Raw genomic sequence first — 18,923 nt, 5'->3', positions numbered from 1 at the left:
TAAGACCATTCTGATGGCAGAATATAGTATTAATGGTAAGATTCTTGGCAGTGTGGAGGATCAGAGGGATCTTGGGGTCTGAGTCCATAGGACACTCAAAGCTGCTGCGCAGGTTGACTCTGTGGTTAAGAAGGCATACGGTGCCTTGGCCTTCATCAATTATGGGATTGAGTTTAGGAGCCAAGAGGTAATGTTGCAGCTCTATAGAATCCTGGTCAGACCCCACTTGGAGTACTGTGCTCAGTTCTGGTCACCTCACTACAGGAAGGATGTGGAAACCATAGAAAAGGTGCAGAGGAGATTTATAAGGATGTTGCCTGGATTGGGGAGCATGCCTTGGAATAGGTTGAGTGAACTCGGCCTTTTCTCCTTGGAGCGACGGAGGATCAGAGGTGACCTGATGGAGGTGTACAAGATGATAAGGCATTGATCATGTGGATAGTCAGAGACTTTTTCCCAGGGCTGAAATGGCTAGCACGAGAGGACACAGGTTTAAGGTGCTTGGAAGTAGGTACAGAGGAGATGTCAGGGGTAAGTTTTTTTTACACAGAGAGTGGTGAGTGAGTGGAATGAGCTGCCGGCGATGATGGTGGAGGCAGATACGATGGGGTCTTTTAATAGACTCCTGGACAGGTACTTAAGAGCTTAGAAAAATAGAGGGTTATGGGTAACCTTAGATAATTTCTAAGGTAAGGACATGTTCGGCACAGCTTTGTGGGCTGAAAGGCTTGCATTGTGCCATAGGTTTGCTATGTTTCTATGAAATGTTGGTGGAACTCAGCAGGTCAGACAGCATCTATGGAAATGAATAGACAGTTGATGTTTCAGGCCGAGACCCTTCTTCAGGCCTGAAGACAGCTATTTATACTCCACTCCAGAGAAGAAGTTTCAATGGTTCAATAGTTCCATTTAATATCAGGGAATGTATACAATATACAATCTGAAATTCTTACACTCCGTAGACATCCGCAAAACAGAAGAAAACAAAACCCAAAGAATGAATGACATAAAAAAGATCTAAGAACTCCAGAGCCCCCTGCCCCCTTCCCATGCACAAGCAGCATTATCCCTGCCCCTCCCCCCAATTATTCCAGCATAAAGCATCAACATTCCCACCCCCCACCATGGCAGCATCAGCAGAACCCCCAAAGTGAGACCATGGTCTACAGTACATCAAAAACTAACTGTTCACCCCAACATTTTGGACATCCCACAGACTCTCTCCCTCACTAGCAAGGGAGAGACAGATATCGCTGCTTCCACAACGACAGTTACTATTTCAATGTTATAGTCAGTGTGAATGAAGCGTTTTATTTCGCGTTTCCAACTCGAGAATCGTCAGATCAGTTGTGGAGTACAGAGCCCTCTAACAGCCACTCTCACTGCCTTCGATGTTCCGGCTCCCGCTATGCTTCAGTACATAACACCGGCGAGAATTCATGTCCACAGGGCCACGCAGTGCACAAAGTCACCCGACTTCAGGCCAAACCTAGACATACTGAGCTGCAGCCGATTGGTGAGCTCCAAGAGTGGGAACACACCGTCGTGTAGAACCACAGGTTTTGAGTGCTGCTGTAGTTCAAAGGTCCCAGTAAGACCCCAACCACCCTGAAAAGGTAAATAGAGACATTAGAATGGAAAGAATTTAGCTGTTTCGTTGACGAGCTGAGAGAAGTCGCCTGCTGGCACCATCTTTAGCTCCTCCAACATTTCATAGTTTAATGATATTGCAGATATGCCAGAAGTCTTGTTCCTTAGAAGATTAGAACCCTAATTACAACAGTTTAACAACACTATGACCACTTTCCACTAAAATGGAGTTCTTTTTTTGTTCTAATTGTCTTGTATTTTTGTTCTAGTGCATGTTGGGGAATCCAAGTATTGTGTCAAAATTGTAATTTTTTTTCTCCTGTAAAAATTGCACTTCAATTATGTTTAATTTGTTATTTTTTCTCGTGATTGCTGTTTTAATGTATGTATCTGTGATGCTGCAAGTTTTTTAAAATTGTACCTCTGCATATTTTGTACTTGTGCATATAACAATACACTCAACTTTAGCTTTGACTTATTTCTGATGATATGTTCGGCATCACCTTGAGTCTTTATGTTGTTACGTCCTTTGATATTGTAACCCATGGCACCGGAGGCGGCACTTTAGCGTAGTGGTTAGCGCAGTCACTCTGCAGCATCAGCAGCCGCTGCTCAGAGTTCCATTCTGTGGCTGTCTGTAAAAAGTTGGTACGTTCTTCCCATGACTGCATGGGCTTTCCCCTGAGTGCTCTGGTTTTCTCCCACATTCCAAAGATGTAGAGGTTAGGGTTGGAAAGTTGTGGGCATGCTAGCTTGGCGCTGGAAGTGTGTAGAAATATTGGAACACTGTATATTGGCTTGTAGAGTCGTTTAAAGGTTTATGTTTAAATACTTAAGAGTGTACTGCCATCCAGTGGATAGTGGTTGTAACAGCAAGCTAATTCACTCCGACTGATTAACCTCAAAAATGAATTCTTCTTGCTCATAAAATAAGCAATAATTGCATTTGTATAGTGCCTTTTGTAGTAAAAGTTTGCATGTGTTTTGAACAAGGAAGATATAATTAATTGTCCTAATGAAGTGCTTGGCCCCAAATGTCAACTGTTTATTTCATAACTACAAGATTCTGCAGATTCTGGAAATCCAGAGCAGTATACACAAAATACTGGAGAAACTCAGCAGGTCAGGCAGCACCTATGGAGAGGAATAAACAGTTGACATTTCGAGACGAAACACTTCATCAAGAGTCCTGGTGAATAATCCTGCTGAAGGGTTTCAACCCGAAATGTTGGCTGCACTTTTTTGCATAGATGCTGCCTGGTGTGCTGAGTTCCTCCAGCATTTTGTGTGTGTTGCCCTGAATGTCAGCTGTTTATTTCCCTCCAGTGATACTGCCTGACCTGCTGAGTTCCTCCTGTAGCTCCATTACTTGCTTTTTTTGTTTGGAAATCTGCTCATGGTTAAAATGCTGGCCTTTGGTGAGATTACCGTGTCTTAATTAAATAGTGCAACTGGATATTTGACGTTACTGGAGCCAGTAGATAAGATGTAATGGTATTATCTGGAATGATCCAGTATACAAGACTCGCTGCTCCTGCTTACAGAAATTATGGGTGTCATCAGCCTCTGGCTGGTGTTAGAGGGTGATTGCACAGGCAGGCGAGCTTGGAGAGTTGGTGTCAGCCATCTTGAACTGGGTTTAATGTTGCCTTTCCGTGTCCTCACTCTGACGGATTGGTTTAACCTAGATGGTAGCTCTGGACAAAGTTTGGCTCAAACCTGCTAGTCAGTAAGGAGAGTTTTAAAGTGATTTACAACTAATGAAATACTCCTGAAATGTGGTCTTGGACAGAATCAATAGCTATGGTGAGCATAGAAAAAGGTCATGTATCATGGTAGACGGTAGTGCAACTTTGTTGGAGATGTGCATTCCCTTATGAATCTCCATGGCAACATGAGTTGTTCTTCATCCACTGGGGACAGGTGGTTAAGCAAGACCCTGGTGATGACTATCCTTGCAGTAGAAAGCATGGGAATCCTATGCGATCAAAGTTAGTTTCTTCCTTGGAGATGGCCATAAGACCATAGCTGGAGCAGAATTAGGCAATTAGAGTCATAGCATCATAGAGAAGTACAGTACAGAATCAGATCCTTTGGCCCATCTAGTCCATGCAAAAAAACATTTAAGGTGCTGACTCCAAACAATCTGCACCTGGACCGTAGCCCTGCCAGCCATGTATTTATCCAAGTTTTTCATAAACGGTGAAATCAAGCTCGCATGGACCACTTGTGCTGGCAGCTTGTTCCATGCACTCGCGACCCTCTGGGTGAAGAAGTTTTCCCTCGTGTTCCCCTTAAACTTGTCATTATTCACCCTTAAGCCATGATCTCTGATTGTAGTCAGTGGAAAAAGTCTGCTTGCACTTACCCTATCTATACACCTCATAATTTTGTGTACCTCTATCAAATCTCCTCTCAATCTTCTACGTTCTAAAGTATACAGTCCTAATCTACTCAATCTTTCCTTATAACTCAGGTCCTCCAGACCCAGCAACATCCTTGTACATTTCTTTGCACTCATTCAACCATATTTACATTTTTTCTATAGGTAGGTGACCAAAACTGCACACCATACTCCAAATTGGGCCTCACCAACGTCTTATACAACTTCATTGTAACATCCCATCTTCTGTACTCAATATGTACATTGATTTTGAAGGCCAGTGTGCTGAAAGCTTTCTTTATGACCCTATCCTTCTGTGATGCCACTTTCAATGAATTATGTGCCGGTATTCCCAGATCCTTTTGTTGTCCTGCAATGCTCAGTGCCTCACCATTCACTGTGTAAAACCTACCCTGGTTGGTCCTACTGAAGTTCAAAACCTGGCACTTGTCTGCATTAACTTCCATCTGTCATTTTTCAGCTCATTTTTCCAGCTGATGTAGATACCTCTGCAAGCCAGGATAGCCTTCCTCACTGTCCACTACACCCTCAATCTTTGTGTCATCTACAAATTTGCTGATCCAGTTCACCACATTATCATCCAGGTCATTGATGTATATGACAGACAACAAAGGTCCCAGCACCAATCCCTGTGGCACACCACTAGACGCAGGCCTCCAGTCAGAGGAGCTACCCTTTACTGCCACTCTCTGGCTTCTCCCACAAAGCCAATGTCTACCTAATTTTGAATGCTGAGTGACTGAACCTTCTTGACCAAACGCCCGTGCGAAACCCAGTCAAGTGCTTTACTAAAGTTCATATAGACAACATCTACTGCCTTGCCTTCATCCACTTTCCTGGTAAATTCTTCAAAAAACTCTATAAGAATGGGTAGACTTGACCTACAACATACAAAAGCCATGCTGACTATCCTTAAGCACTCCATGTCTATCCAAGCACTTATATCTAGTCCCTTATAATACCTTCCAATAACTTTCCCACTACTGATGTCAGACTCACTGCCCTATAAAATTACTGGTTTCGGTTTAGAGGCCTTCTTAAACAACAGTACAAGGTTGGCTATCCTCCAATCCTCTGGTACCTGTCCTGTCACTAAGGATGTTTTAAATATTTCTGCTAGGGCCCCCGGCAATTTCTGCACCTACCTCCCATAGGGTCTGAGGGGACACCTTGTCAGACCCTGGGGATTTATCCAGCCCGATTTGCCTCGGGATAGCAAAAAGCTCCTCCTCTGTCATCTGTACAGTGTCCATGAAGTTAATGCCTCTTTGCCTCACTTCTATAGACTCTGAATCCATCTCCCAAGTAAATACAGATGCAAAGAATGCGTTTAGGATCTCCCCCATCTGTTGCGGATCCACACATGGATTACCATTCTGGTCTTTTAGTGGACTAGTTTTGTCTCTAGCAATCCTTTTGCTCTTAACATACCCGTAGAATCCCTTAGGATTGTTCTTCACCTTGTCTGCCAGAGCAACTTATTGCCTTATTGTATCCTTCCTGATTTCTTTCCGAAGTGTTCTCTTGCATTTCTTGTATTCCATAAGCACCTCGTTTGTTCTTACTTGCCTCTACCTGCTATGCACATCCTTTTTTCCCTCTTAACCAGGGTCTTAGTATCTCTTGAAAATCAAGGTTCCCTATACTTCACCTTTTATTCTGACAGACACGTTCAATCTCAAAATTTTGTTTTTGAAGGCCACCCACCTTTCAGGGTCACCTTTTCCAGAAAACCGCCTGTTCTAATCCACAGTTGTCAGATCTTTTCTGATACTATCCAAATGACAATTGACCTTTCTCCAATTTAGAATCTCAACCCACGGACCAGACCTACCTCTTTGCATATTTACTTTGAAACTAATGGCATTGTGCTCACTGAATGCGAAGTGTTCCCCTACACAAACCTCTGTCACCTGCCCTCTCGTTCCCCAGTAGAAGATCCAGTGTCGCATATTTTCTCATTGGGACTTCTATGTACTAATGAAGGAACCTTTCCTGAATACGTTTGACAAACTCTACCTCATCCAGCCTTTTTACAGTATGGGACTCCCAGTCAATGTGTGGAAAGTTTTAAAAAAAAACCTGCAGTAACAACCTTGTGTTTCTTACAACAGTGTGCGATCTCTTTACAAATTTGATCCTTGAAATCCCTAGGACTGTTGGGAGGCCTGCATTATAGCTCCATTAATGGGGTCATACTTATTTCTCAGTCCCACCCGTAATGCCTCACTAGTCAAGTTCTCCAGTGACGGAGCAGTACCGTGTCATTTTCCCTGACTCGTAACTCCACCCTTCCTCCTTTAATCCCTCTCTCTCTGTCCCGTCTAAAACAATGGAACCCTGGAGGATTGATCTGCCCGTCCTGTCCCTCCTGCAACGTAGCCCATCGGGTCTGGTCTGCCTTTCAATCTTGGCTGATTTTGTTTTTCAACACCATTCCGGCACTATCAAAGTTCAAAGTGAATTTATTATCAAAGTACATATATGTCACTATATACTACCCTGAGATTCATTTTCTTGCAGGCACTCACAGTAGACAAAAAAATACAATAGAATCAATGAAAAACTGCACACAAAGACTGACAAACAATCAATGTATGAAAAAAGACAAACTGCAAATACCTGTAAAGCTAAGTATGGCTCCAGTGCCATTTTAAGCATTGGGGCCTGATGGTTGATAGCAGTTCCTGAACCTGGTGGTGTGCAGTCTAAGGCTTCTGTACCTCCTTCCCAATTGCAGCAGCAAGAAGAGTGCGTGGCCTGGATGGTGGGGGTTCTTGATAATGGATGCTGCTTTCTTCTGGCAGTGCTCTTACTGATGTGCTCAGTTGTGGGGAGGGCTTTATCTGTGATGGACTGAGCTGTGTCCAATACTTTTTGTAGGCTTAGGCATTGATATTTCCATACCAGGCTACCATACTCTCTGCTGTGTATCTATTGAAGTTTGTCTCTACCGCGCATCTATACAAGTTTGTTAAAGTTCTAGATGACCTGCCGAATCTGCTCAAACTTCTAAGAAAGTAGAGGCACTGCTGTGCTTTCTTTGGCAATTACATGCTGGATTACATCGCAGGACAGATGTAATGCCAAGAAGTTTAAAGTTACTGATCCTTTCCACCTCCAATCCTCTAACGAGGACTGGCTCATGGATTTCTGGTTTCCTCCACTGGTAGTCAATAATCAGTTCTTTGGCTTTGCTGAGGTTGGTTGAGAGGTTGTTGTTGTGGTACCACTCAACCAGAATTTCATTCTCTTTCCTATATGCCAATTCGTCACCATCTTTGATACAGTCAATAGTGGTGTTATCAGCAAACTGAAAATGGTATTGGAGCTGTACTTAGCCTTACAGTCATAAGTATATTGCGAGTAGAGCATGGGACTAAGCTAACAGCCTTGTGGTGCACCTGATGTGAAGATGATTATGGAGGAGGAGGTGTTGTCAGTCTGAACTGACTGGGGGGCTGCATTTTCCGTAACCCTTAACTCCTTTACCAATCAATATCTGCACTACCTCTGAGTCCCTCAGAATCACAACTTTTCCCAATTAAAATGTTCCTGAACTGTATATATTTTTCTTTTGTAATAAAGCAGGGTGAAGTTGAGTAATAGCTGCTGGCTGCTGCCCCCTAGTGGATCAAGATTGACATAGTCATGTGTTGCAATCCAGAGCTAAAATTAATGCAATTATGGGAGGCCAGATTTGTCAAGGGAAGTGGTTATTATACCTTCAGGAATCAAAGTCTAACTAATATAGGCACGTTCTTCACCAACACTTGGAAAACAAGGGTATCATTTAATTTTTATTTCTAATTAAATTGCAAACATGTATATTGCTGCTGTCATTCGGAAGGAGGTATCAGATACGCCATCAGGTTCAGAAAGTTATTACCCCTTCAACCATCATGCTCCTGAATCTGCATGGATAACTTTATTCACCTCATCTCTGAACTGATTCCACAACCTGTGGATGAAGGGTCCTGGCCTGATGAAGGGTCGCAGCCCAAAATGTCAACTGTTTATTCATTTCCAGAGATGCTGCCTGACTTACTGAGTTCCTCCAGCACTTTGTATGTCTTGACTCACAATCTATGGACTCATTTTCAAGGACTCTATAAAACTTAAGCCTTCAATATTTATTATTATTATTATATTTTTCTCTTTATCATCAATTTGTTGTCTCTTGCACATTGTCAAGTCAAGTCACTTTTATTATCATTTCAACCATAACTGCTGGTACAGTACACAGTAAAAATGAGACAACGTTTTTCAGGACCATTGTGTTACGTGACACAGTACAAAAAACTAGACTGAACTACATAAAAAAAACAACACAGAGAAAGCTACACTAGACTACGGACCTACACAGGACTGCATAAAGTGCACAAAAAACAGTGCAGGCATTTACAATAAATAATAAACAGGACAGTAAGGCAAGGTGTCAGTCCAGGCTTCGGGTATTGAGGAGTCTGATAGCTTGGGGGAAGAAACTGTTACATAGTCTGGCTGTGAAAGCCCGAATGCTTCAGAGCCTTTTCCCAGACGGCAGGAGGGAGAAGAGATTGTATGAGGGGTGCATGGGGTCCTTCATAATGCTGTTCCCTTTGCGGATGCAGCGTGTAGTGTAAATGTCCGTGATGGCTGGAAGAGAGACCCCGATTTTCTTCTCAGCTGACCTCACTATCCGCTGCAGTGTCTTGCGATCCGAGATGGTGCAATTTCCGAACCAGGCAGTGATGCAGCTGCTCAGGATGCTCTCAATACAACTCCTGTAGAATGTGATGGGGATGGGGTTGGGAGTTGGACTTTCCTCAGCCTTCGCAAAAAGTAGAGACTCTGCTGGACTTTCTTTGCTATAGAACTGATGTTGAGGGACCAGGTGCGATTCTCCGTTAGGTGAACTCCAAGAAATTTGGTGCTCTTTACGATCTCTACTGAGGAGCCGTCGATGTTCAGCAGGGAGTGGTTGCTCTGTGCCCTCCTGAAGTCAACAACCATCTCTTTTGTTTTGTTCACATTAAGAGACAAGTTGTTGACTCTGCACCAGTCTGTTAGCCGCTGCACTTCCTCTCTGTAAGCTGACTCGTCGTTCTTGCTGATGAGACCCACCACGGTCGTGTCATCGGCGAACTTGATGATATGGTTCGAGCTGTGTGTTGCAGCACAGTCATGGGTCAGCAGAGTGAACAGCAGTGGACTGTGCACACAGCCCTGGGGAGCCCCCGTGCTCAGTGTGATGGTGTTGGAGATGCTGCTCCTGATCCAGACTGATTGATTGTCTGTCTTTGTGTTTTTTTCATTGGTTCTGTTGTGTTTCTTTGTACTTAAGGTGAATGTGCAAGAAAATGAATCTCAGGGTTATATATATCAGGATGTAAATGTACTTTGATAAGTTCACTTTGAACTTTGAATCTTCCTACATTGTACTTAAATGTAAAGAAAAGGTTAGCACTTATTTGGAGGTACCTTGAATTCCCATGGTATTCCTGACTTTATTACTTGTAAGAGCCAGTAATAAGATATAGGAGCAGAAGTAGGCTATTTGGCCCATTGAGTCTGCTCTGCCATTCAATCCCATACCCTTTGATGCCCTGGCTAATTTCAGAATGTTGTGTCAGTGTAGAGATCAGGAACTTGCTGAGTGAAGTCTCTAATTTCATAGCTACATTTTGTACCTGAGATGTTTATGGGGTCAACACCTGAGCACAAATGTCCTTGATACTTGCAGCACCTATGCTGGGGGATCAGGCCACAGTACCAATACCAGGTTTGACTGGCACACGATCCATAAATCAGTTCATTTGAATGGGGGTTTTAAGGCTGTTGAAGAACAAAGGTAAGAAGAATAAGGCGAGTACTGTTTTTAGATTTTTTGTAGTTTTGCTCAAATATTTTTTAAAATTTTGGTAATTGTTTCATGCTTCTGAATGTCAGGACTTTCTGAGTTCCTCAGGGCATTTGTCAATGTTTTGTTTATTTATTTAGAGATGCAGGCCATTCTGCCTGTACCATCCAATTGCACCCATGTGACCAATGAACCTACTAACCTGTACATCTTTGGACTGTAGGAGGAAACTGGATCACCTGGAGGAAATACGTGCAGTCACGGGGACAGCGTACAAACTCCTTACGCACAGGTGCGAAAGGTGAATACTGTACGGGTCACTGATGCTCTGTTACTGTGTTGCACCTTTCAAAGTTATTTTGGATGTTTCGTGATCAGAGCATGTTCTAGCCTGCCTACACGATCAGGTTACATTGATCGAGGTCCTGTGGTCTCCTTAATATGGTCCTGTTTTGAGACATGGTGTTTTAACACTTCATCTGTGATATCTCAAATGTCTCACATGCAATTAATAGCCCACATCCTTTTCTGAATGTTTCCTACAAGATGTCCAGCAGAGACTAAAAATAAGAGAACAGAAGATACTCAGGATATTAAAGGCAGATATTCAAAGCTTTTTTTTTATTGTTTAGATGGGGTGGAGCAATACCAAAGTCATTGAGAGCATCCTGAGCAGCTGCATCACTGCCTGGTTCGGGAATTGCTCCAAGACCCTGCAGCGGATAGTGAGGTCAGCTGAGAAGATCATCGGGGTCTCTCTTCCCACCATCACGGACATTTACACTACACGCTGCATCTGCAAAGGAAACAGCATTAGGAAGGACCCCATGCACCCCTCATACAATCTCTTCTCCCTCCTGCCGTCTGGGAAAAGGCTCCGAAGCATTTGGGCTCTCACGACCAGACTATGTAACAGTTTTTTCCCCCAAGCTATCAGACTCCTCAATACCCGAAGCCTGGACTGACACCTCACTGCCCTATTGTCCTGTTTATTATTTATTGTAATGCCTGCACTGTTCTTGTGCACTTTATGCAGTCCTGTGTCGGTCTGTAGTCTAGTGTAGCTTTCTCTGTGTATTTTTTTATTACGTAGTTCAGTCTAGTTTTTTGTACTGTGTCATATAACACCATGGTCCTGAAAAATGTTGTCTCATTTTTACTATGCACTGTACCAGCAGTTATGGTCGAAATGACAATAAAACTTGACTTGAAATTTTTTTTTTAAAGTAGTAGAATTAAGATTTGACTTGTAAATAGGAGTTGTATGTTCACTCTCTATTAGTAGCTGTGATGTGGCCAAATATCCAAGCAGAAAGTAGACAGGCATCTGGGAAAGACTGAGGCCTGATATGGTCAATCTGTCATAAATCTCGAAGAAGGTGGTCATGGTAGAACTGACAGTTCCTTGGGAAGACTGGATTGAGGAGGCTTTTGAGCATAATAAGAAAGCCAAATACCAGGGCCTGGTAGAGCAGTGCCAGAGACGGGTGGAAGGGCACCATGTGAGCCTATAGAGGTGGGGTGTTCAGGTGCTGCAAGATGCTCACTGTGCAGAACCTACTCTCCCCTTGGCATCAGGACTGTCACAGAGGCCACTGACTGAGCCTCTAGTTAGCTCTGGATCGAGAGGAGTGACCCATGAAACGATACTGCTGGGGCCGGATCAACCCTGGCTGGGAAGCCTGGGTGAGAATGTCTGATGTTGAAAGACCCAAAACACCCGATGACTCCAGGTTACATCACTAATGATGTGTTCCAGCTCATCCTAAGCTGCATCTCGCCATCATTCCTTTGAATAGTTGAATTTGTCTTTTTGTAATTGGAATATCAATATATGTAATTTTGATGATTAACAGTAATTCTTTGAGATGTAAGGATTGTCATGTATAAGTCTGCAGAAACCCACTGAATAAACTGCATATTTATAACTACAGTGTAGAAACAGGCCTTTTGGCCCAAATAGTCCAGGCTACACTTTGTGCTACTTTTATCACATCAGCCTATATCTTCTGCAAAAGTCATTATTAGACCATAAGACATTGGAGCAGAAGTAGACCATTTGGTTAATTGTGTCTGCTCTGCCATTTGATCTTGGCTGGTCCATTTCCTTCTAAACCCCATTCTCCTGCCTTCTCCCTGTAACCTTTCACACCCTGACTTATCAAGAATTTATCAAACTCTACCTTAAATACACTAATAACCTGGTCTCCAATGAATTCCACTGATTTCACTGCTCACTGGCTAAAGAAACTCCTCCTCATCTCTGTCCCTCTGTTCTGAGTCGGTGCCCTCTGGTCCTAGACTTCCCCCACTGTCGGAAAGATCCTCTCCACATTGAGTCTATCTAGGCCTTTCAATATTCAATAGGTTTCAATGAGTGGTTTTTTGAGTTATTGTCACCTTCCTGTTAGCTTGAACCATTCTGCCCCTTTCTGCTCTGACCTCCCTCATTAACAAGGTATGTTCACACACAAAACTGCTGGTCACTGGATTTTCTTTTTGTTTTTCACACCATTCTCTGTGCACTCTAGGGACAGTTGTGCATGAAAATACCAAGAGATTCAGCAATTTCTTAGATACTCAAACCACACTGTCTGGCACCAACAATCATTCCAAAGTCAAAGGTACTTAGGTCACGTTTCTTCCCCATTCTGATGTTTGGTTTGAACAACAACGGAATCTCTTGACCATGTCTGCATGCTTTTATATTTTGAGTTGCTGCCACATGATTAGCTAATTAGATATTTGCATTACTGAACATGTGTACCTAATAAAGTAGCCATTGAGTGTACCTTGCAGGGATAAAGAGCTCAATTATAAAAATGAGAGATAATACCTTTACCTGTCTGAAAGTTAGCACATTTCTGGAGTCTGCAACAGTGAATAAATCAACCTGACTGATTGATGGCTTTTCCTCAAGAACAAGATGGAAAGAAAATCAGGATGCATTTTAAATCTGGCCCCTCAGCTCTGTCAAGTGTGAGATATCTGAATGAGCTTGTTGACCCTATTGATTAAAGTAAATGCATGACCTACTTTCTGATACTTCATTTTAATGTCTTCAATCATTTGTGGCATAGTAGTGTAACCATTAACACCATCTCATTGCAGCATCAGCAAACTCTGTTTGGGGTTCAACTCCTACTGCTTTCTGTAAGGAGTTTGTATGTTCTCCCTATAACCATGCAGGTTTTGTCTGGGTTCTCTAGTTTCTTCACACATTCCAAAGATGTATAGTTAGGATTCATGATTTGTGGGCATGCTACACTGGTACTGGAAGAGTGGCAACAATTGCTGGCTGCCCCAGCACAATCCTTGGACTTGGTTGGTTGTAAATGAAAAACAATGGATTTCACAGTATGTTTCTGTGTTTTGATATACATGTGATAAATGCAGCTGATCAGTCAATCAATCTTTACATTTATATATTAAAAAGTCAATATTTTTATTGTTTTAATTATTTAAATCCACATGAATTTAAAAAAAAAAGTTGCCGACATTTAAAAACCGTTATCAGCAGACAAGGAATCTGATTTACAGTCCAAGTTGGCTGCTTAGCGTCCACATTGTCTCCCGAGGTGACCCTCGGGTGTGGAGCCATAACATGGGAACACTGTTGGCAAGCAGGCATTGTGGACAGCATGTTTGGGCAGCAGGCTTGTACCCTAGAGAAAAACAACCCTATTTACAGATTTAGTGATTTACTTAATAGCAACCACAATAGGAATAAAATGTATTTCTTAAACTTCTGATAAAAGTTAATTGAACTGGAGCAACAATTCGGCCATTAAGACCATCAGCCCATTGAGACTGCTCTATCATTTGATCATACTTGATTTATGATCCCTCCCAACCCCATTCTCCTACCGTTGGTACTCTTACTAAATAACAACCTATCTAACCATTCACTACTCACCCTATATGACACACCCCTTTCTGGCATCTGTTTTCAGCATATCCTTTAAGTTAAGGGCTCAAAACTGCTCACAATACTCCGAGTGAGGCCTCACCAGTGCTTTATAAAGTCTCAACATTACATTCTTGCTTTTATATTCTAGTCCTCTTGAAATGAATGTGCTAACATCATATTTATCTTCCTCACCACAGACTTAATCTACAAATTAACCTTTAGGGAATCCTGCACAATGACTCCCAAGTCCCCTAGCGCCTCTTTTTTTTTGTATTTTCTCTCCATTTAGAAAATAGTTAGAAAATAGTCAACCCTTTTCTTTCTTCTGTCAAAGTGCATGATCGTACACTTCCCAACGCTGTATTCCATCTATCATTTCTTTGCCCACTGTCCTAATCTAAGTCCTTCTGTAGCCTCTCTACTTCCTCAAATTTACCTGTCCCTCCACCTATTGTCATATCATCTGCAAACTTTGCAACAAAGCCATCAATTCCATCATCCTAGTTATTTGCATATAATGTAAAAAGAATCAGTCCCAGCACAGACCCCTGTGGAACTCCACTAGTCACTGGTGAAGACTCCCTTTATTCCCACTCTTTGCCTCCTGTCAATCAGCCACTGCTTTATCCATGCTAGAATCTGTCCCATAATACTGTGGACTCCTAGCTTGTTAAGCAGCCTCATGTGACGCACCTTGTCAAAGGCCATCTGAAAATCCAAGTGCAGAACATCAACTGATTCTCCTGTCTATCCTGCTTGATATTTCTTCAAAGAATTCCAACAGATTTGTCAGGCAAAATTTTCCCTTGAGGAAACCATGCTGACACTGGCCTATTTTATCATGTGCCTCCAAGTACCCTGAGACTTCATCCTTAAAAATTGACTCCCAACATCTTCCCAACCATTGAGGTCAGACTAACGGCCCTATAATTTCCTTTCTTCTTCTTTCTTCCCTTCTCGAAGAGTGGACTGACATTTGCAATATTCCAGTGTCTTAGAACCATTCCAGAATCTAGTGATTCTTGAAAGATCACTACTAATGCCTCCACAAACTCTTCAGCCACCTTTTTTGGAACCCGTCCAGTTCAGGTGACTTATCTACCTTCAGACCTTTCAGTTTCCCAAGAACCTTCTCTCTAGTAATGGTAGCTTCACAGTTCATGACCCCTGACACCTAGAACTTCCACCATACTGCTAGTCCACAGTGAGGACTGATGCAAAATACTTATTCATTTCATCGGCTATTTCCTTGTCCCCCATAACTACCTCTCCAGCATTGTTTTCTAGTGATCCAATATCCACTCTTGCCTCTCCTTTATATTTTATGTATCTGAAGAAACTTGTGGTATGGTTTTTAATATTACTAGCTAGCTTACTTTTTTCATTCCATCTTTACCTTCTTAATGACTTTTCTTAGTTGCTTTCTTCTTGTTTTTAAAAGCTTCCCAAATCCTCTAACTTCCCACTAATTTTTGCTCTATTATATGTCCTCTTTTTGACTTTTATGTTGGCTTTAGTTTCTCTTGTTTGTTATGGTTGTGCCATCTTGCCTTCTGAATATTTCTTCCTCTTTGGGATGTATATATCCTATGCCCCCAAATTGCTTCCAGAAAATCCAACCATTGCTACTCTGCCGTCATCCCTGCTGGTGTTCTTTTCCAATCAATTCCCAATTTATCTCTTGTGCCTCTTAAATTTCCATTATTCCATTGTAATACTGATACATTTGACTTTAGCTTCTCCTTCTCAAATTTCAGGGTGAAATCAATCATATTATGATCACTTTCCACAAAGGATTCTTTTACCTTTTGCTCTCTGATCAATTTCAGTTCAATGCACAACACCCAATCCAGAATAGCTGATCCCCTAGTGGGCTCAACCATGAGCTGCTCTAAAAAGCCAACTCAAAGGATTTCTAGAAATTCACCCCTTGGAATTCTTGGAATCCAGCATCAACCTGATTTTCCCAATCTACCTGCATATTGAAGTCCCCCATGACTATTGTAACATTGCCATTTTGGCATATATTTTCCATCTCCTGTTGTAATTTGTAGACCACATCCTTACTACTCTTTGGGGGGGGGGGTCTGTATCCAACTCCCACAGGGTCTTTTTACCCTTGCAGTTCCTTAGCTCTATTCACAATGATTCAACACCTTCTGACCTCTTTCTAATGATTTGATTTCATTTTTTTTACCAACAGAGCGATGCCACCCGCTCTGCCTTCCTGCCTGTCCTTTCGATACAAAATGTATCCTTGGGCATTAAGCTCCCAGCTATAATCTTCTTTCAGCCATGATTCAGTGATGCCTACAACATCATAAATGCCAATCTGTAATTGTGCTTGTTTTGTCCTTCATATTTTGTTGCGAGTATTGAAGGTGGTTTGTGTGAGACACTCACGGAGGCAGACCAAGCTACATGGATTAGGTGGTCCTGTAACTTCAAACATAATGCCTCTATAAAATAGCTTCCATCAAAAATTTCATGTGAGGATTTCAGGTGTGTTTGTAAGTCATATATAGTGGATTCCAGTTAATTGAGCCATCAGTTAAATGAGGCAGTCTTCTATTTGAGACAACTCTTAAAGAATATGAACTAATTGAGAAAATAGCCAGGATTCCCTTTGTTCATTCAGGACATGATGCAGCTTAGTTGAGGCAGGAGACTATTGTTGAACAGTTTCCAACCAGTGCCAGTCACGCACACTTGTGTGGCCATTAATCATCATGCTTAGATTGAACAGATTTTAAATAGCATCAGTTTCATGTGCTTGTGTTCAAAAAGCAGTCATTTTTGACACTAATAATTGGTGAGAAATAAACGGTAAGACATTTCAGAACTGTTCTGCTCACTGTGGTTCAAAGTATTCAGGATTGGAGATGCCAGAATGACTAGGAGTGAAAATGAAACAATTTCACTACTTTAACAAGTTAGGAATTACAAAGAATTTGAAGGTATCACAATCATCTGAATGTTACAATGAAAATGAAGATTTGGAAGATGCAATTGTTGACAGTCCCATTATCTGCACTCAGTGTCTGTGCTGATTTTGTTCAGTGACAGTCAAAAGAGCGTGATGCAGAAGGATTCATTTGACTAATACACTGGAACTAATACAGTTTTCTAGTACCGCGGTATTATTGGTAGTGTTATAATTTTTCTGTACTTCGTTTAAATACACGTTTTTCTTTTTCTTATACTTTTTGAACTATTTCCATGAAACTTCTGCTAAATGGGACAGCCACTTAATTGGGTCAAGTGTACTGGCCCTAATGTGTCCCAATTAACCAGAATTCACTGTACTTCCAGAATGACTGTTGTGCTGTCACAACAAACTGCAGATGTTGGAATCTGGAGCAGCAAGTAACCCACTCTAGGAACTCAGTGGGTGTATCTGTGAGGGGAATTGTCAGTAATTCTGGTTGAAAGCCTGCACTGACCTGGATTGTCAACAGTCCTCTATCCCTAAGGGTGATTGCTGCTCTTTGTTCACTAATTCTGCTTTTGATTGAGTCAGAAGAATGGTTTAGGTTTTGGAAAATACCTTTAATTTATTTGACTTTTTAAAATATCTTTTCCAGGGTTCTAATATATCATCAAAGCTGTTTGAAATGTCATTACTTCATGCTATAAATGAGTTCAACGATGAAAAAGGTGAAGCTATTTCATTTTAACAGTAATTACCTGTGAGTAGCATAGTGTTTGCAATAGCATATCAACAGCAAGCTATAGAAATATTAAGCTAGAATTCTGTTTCATTAACCAGGAACATCAGCGGAACCATTTCTGAGCTAAGTTCCAACTGCTTAAAAAGAAATCAAGTCAAGTCAAGTCAATTCACTTTTATTCTACTGGATTTTCCAGGGCCTCCACCATCCAGGCCATGCTCTCTTCTAGCTGTTGCCATTAGGAAGGAGCCTTTGGTCTCATTATCACCAGGTTCAGGAACAGTTATTACCTTCCAACCATCAGGTTCCTGAACCAGCGTGGATAACTTTACTTACCTCAACACTGAACTGATTCCACAACCTACAGCCTCAACTTTCAAGGACTCTACAACTCAATATCATTTATGACTTGGCTATTCTTATTACTTTTTTGTATTTGCACAATTTTACACACACACACACACACACACACACACACACACACACACACACACACACACACACACACACACACACACACACACACACACACACACACACACACACACACACACACACACACACACACACACACACACACACACACACACACACACACACACACACACACACACACACACACACACACACACACACACCGTAATAATAAATTTACTTTGAAATTCTGTGCCATTAATACTTTAGTCATGGTATTTCCTTGCAGGTCAGTGTTTAGAGCCTTGTGGGAGAAATTGCCCTGGGAATAGCCATCACTAGCTAGGGATTTTCTCTTTGGAGCAAAGGAGGATTAGTGGTGACTTGATAGAGAGGCACAAATGATAAATGGCATAGGTAGAGTTGACAGCTAAAGGCTTTTTCCCAGTGCCAAAAAGGCTAATACGATGGGCCATAATTTTAAAGTGATTGGAGTAAAGTATAGGGGGAATGTTAGAGATAGGCTGTTTAAAGAGTGATGGGTATGTGGAACATTCTGCCAGGGGTGGTGATAGAAGTAGGGGCATTTAAGAAACTCTTAGATAGGCACATGGATGATAGAAAAATGGAGGGCTATGTGGGAAGGAAGAGTTAGACCAATCTTAGAGTAGGATAAAAGGTCTCCATACAGACAGCGCTAGAGAACAGGATTGAACGAGAGTTGACAGAGCTGTGAGTAAGCAGTGCCACCAGGTGCGGAACTGTGAAGTCCTTTATTACTTATCCTTCAGCCCATAAGACTGTAAGACATAGGGGGCTGAATTAGGCCATTCAGCCCATCAAGTCTGCTCCACCATTCTATCATGACTGATTTGTTATCCCTCTCAACCTCAATCTCCCTGTAACCTTTGACACCCTGACTAATCAAGAACCTATCCAGCTCTGCTTTAATTATACCCAATGACAGACAAAATAATTGTCTTTAATATTCTATCGGTCAAAACCATCTGGTCTAATAGCATTTTGAATTTATGGTTTATATTCTTGTTTTCAATTCTCTCCACAGACCATCTCTGTTTTCTACTATTGTCC

The 18,923-nt window shown here is 41.9% G+C and overlaps 1 protein-coding gene across 2 annotated transcripts in view; it reads left to right on the top strand.

Moving 5' to 3' along the window:
* LOC140718762 (uncharacterized) overlaps positions 1-18,923 on the top strand; it is an 80,419-nt gene that overhangs the window by 59,299 nt on the left and 2,197 nt on the right. For both annotated transcript variants that reach the window (XM_073032881.1, XM_073032880.1), the window contains one exon: positions 17,331-17,403. In XM_073032881.1, the coding sequence (XP_072888982.1) occupies positions 17,331-17,403 (73 nt within the window). The remainder of the gene's footprint in view (positions 1-17,330; positions 17,404-18,923) is intronic.

Source organism: Hemitrygon akajei, chromosome 30 (genome assembly GCF_048418815.1).
Source record: "Hemitrygon akajei chromosome 30, sHemAka1.3, whole genome shotgun sequence".
NCBI lineage: Eukaryota > Metazoa > Chordata > Chondrichthyes > Myliobatiformes > Dasyatidae > Hemitrygon > Hemitrygon akajei.
The sequence above is the reverse complement of the archived record's forward strand: the minus strand, read 5'-3'. Positions and strand labels throughout refer to the sequence as shown.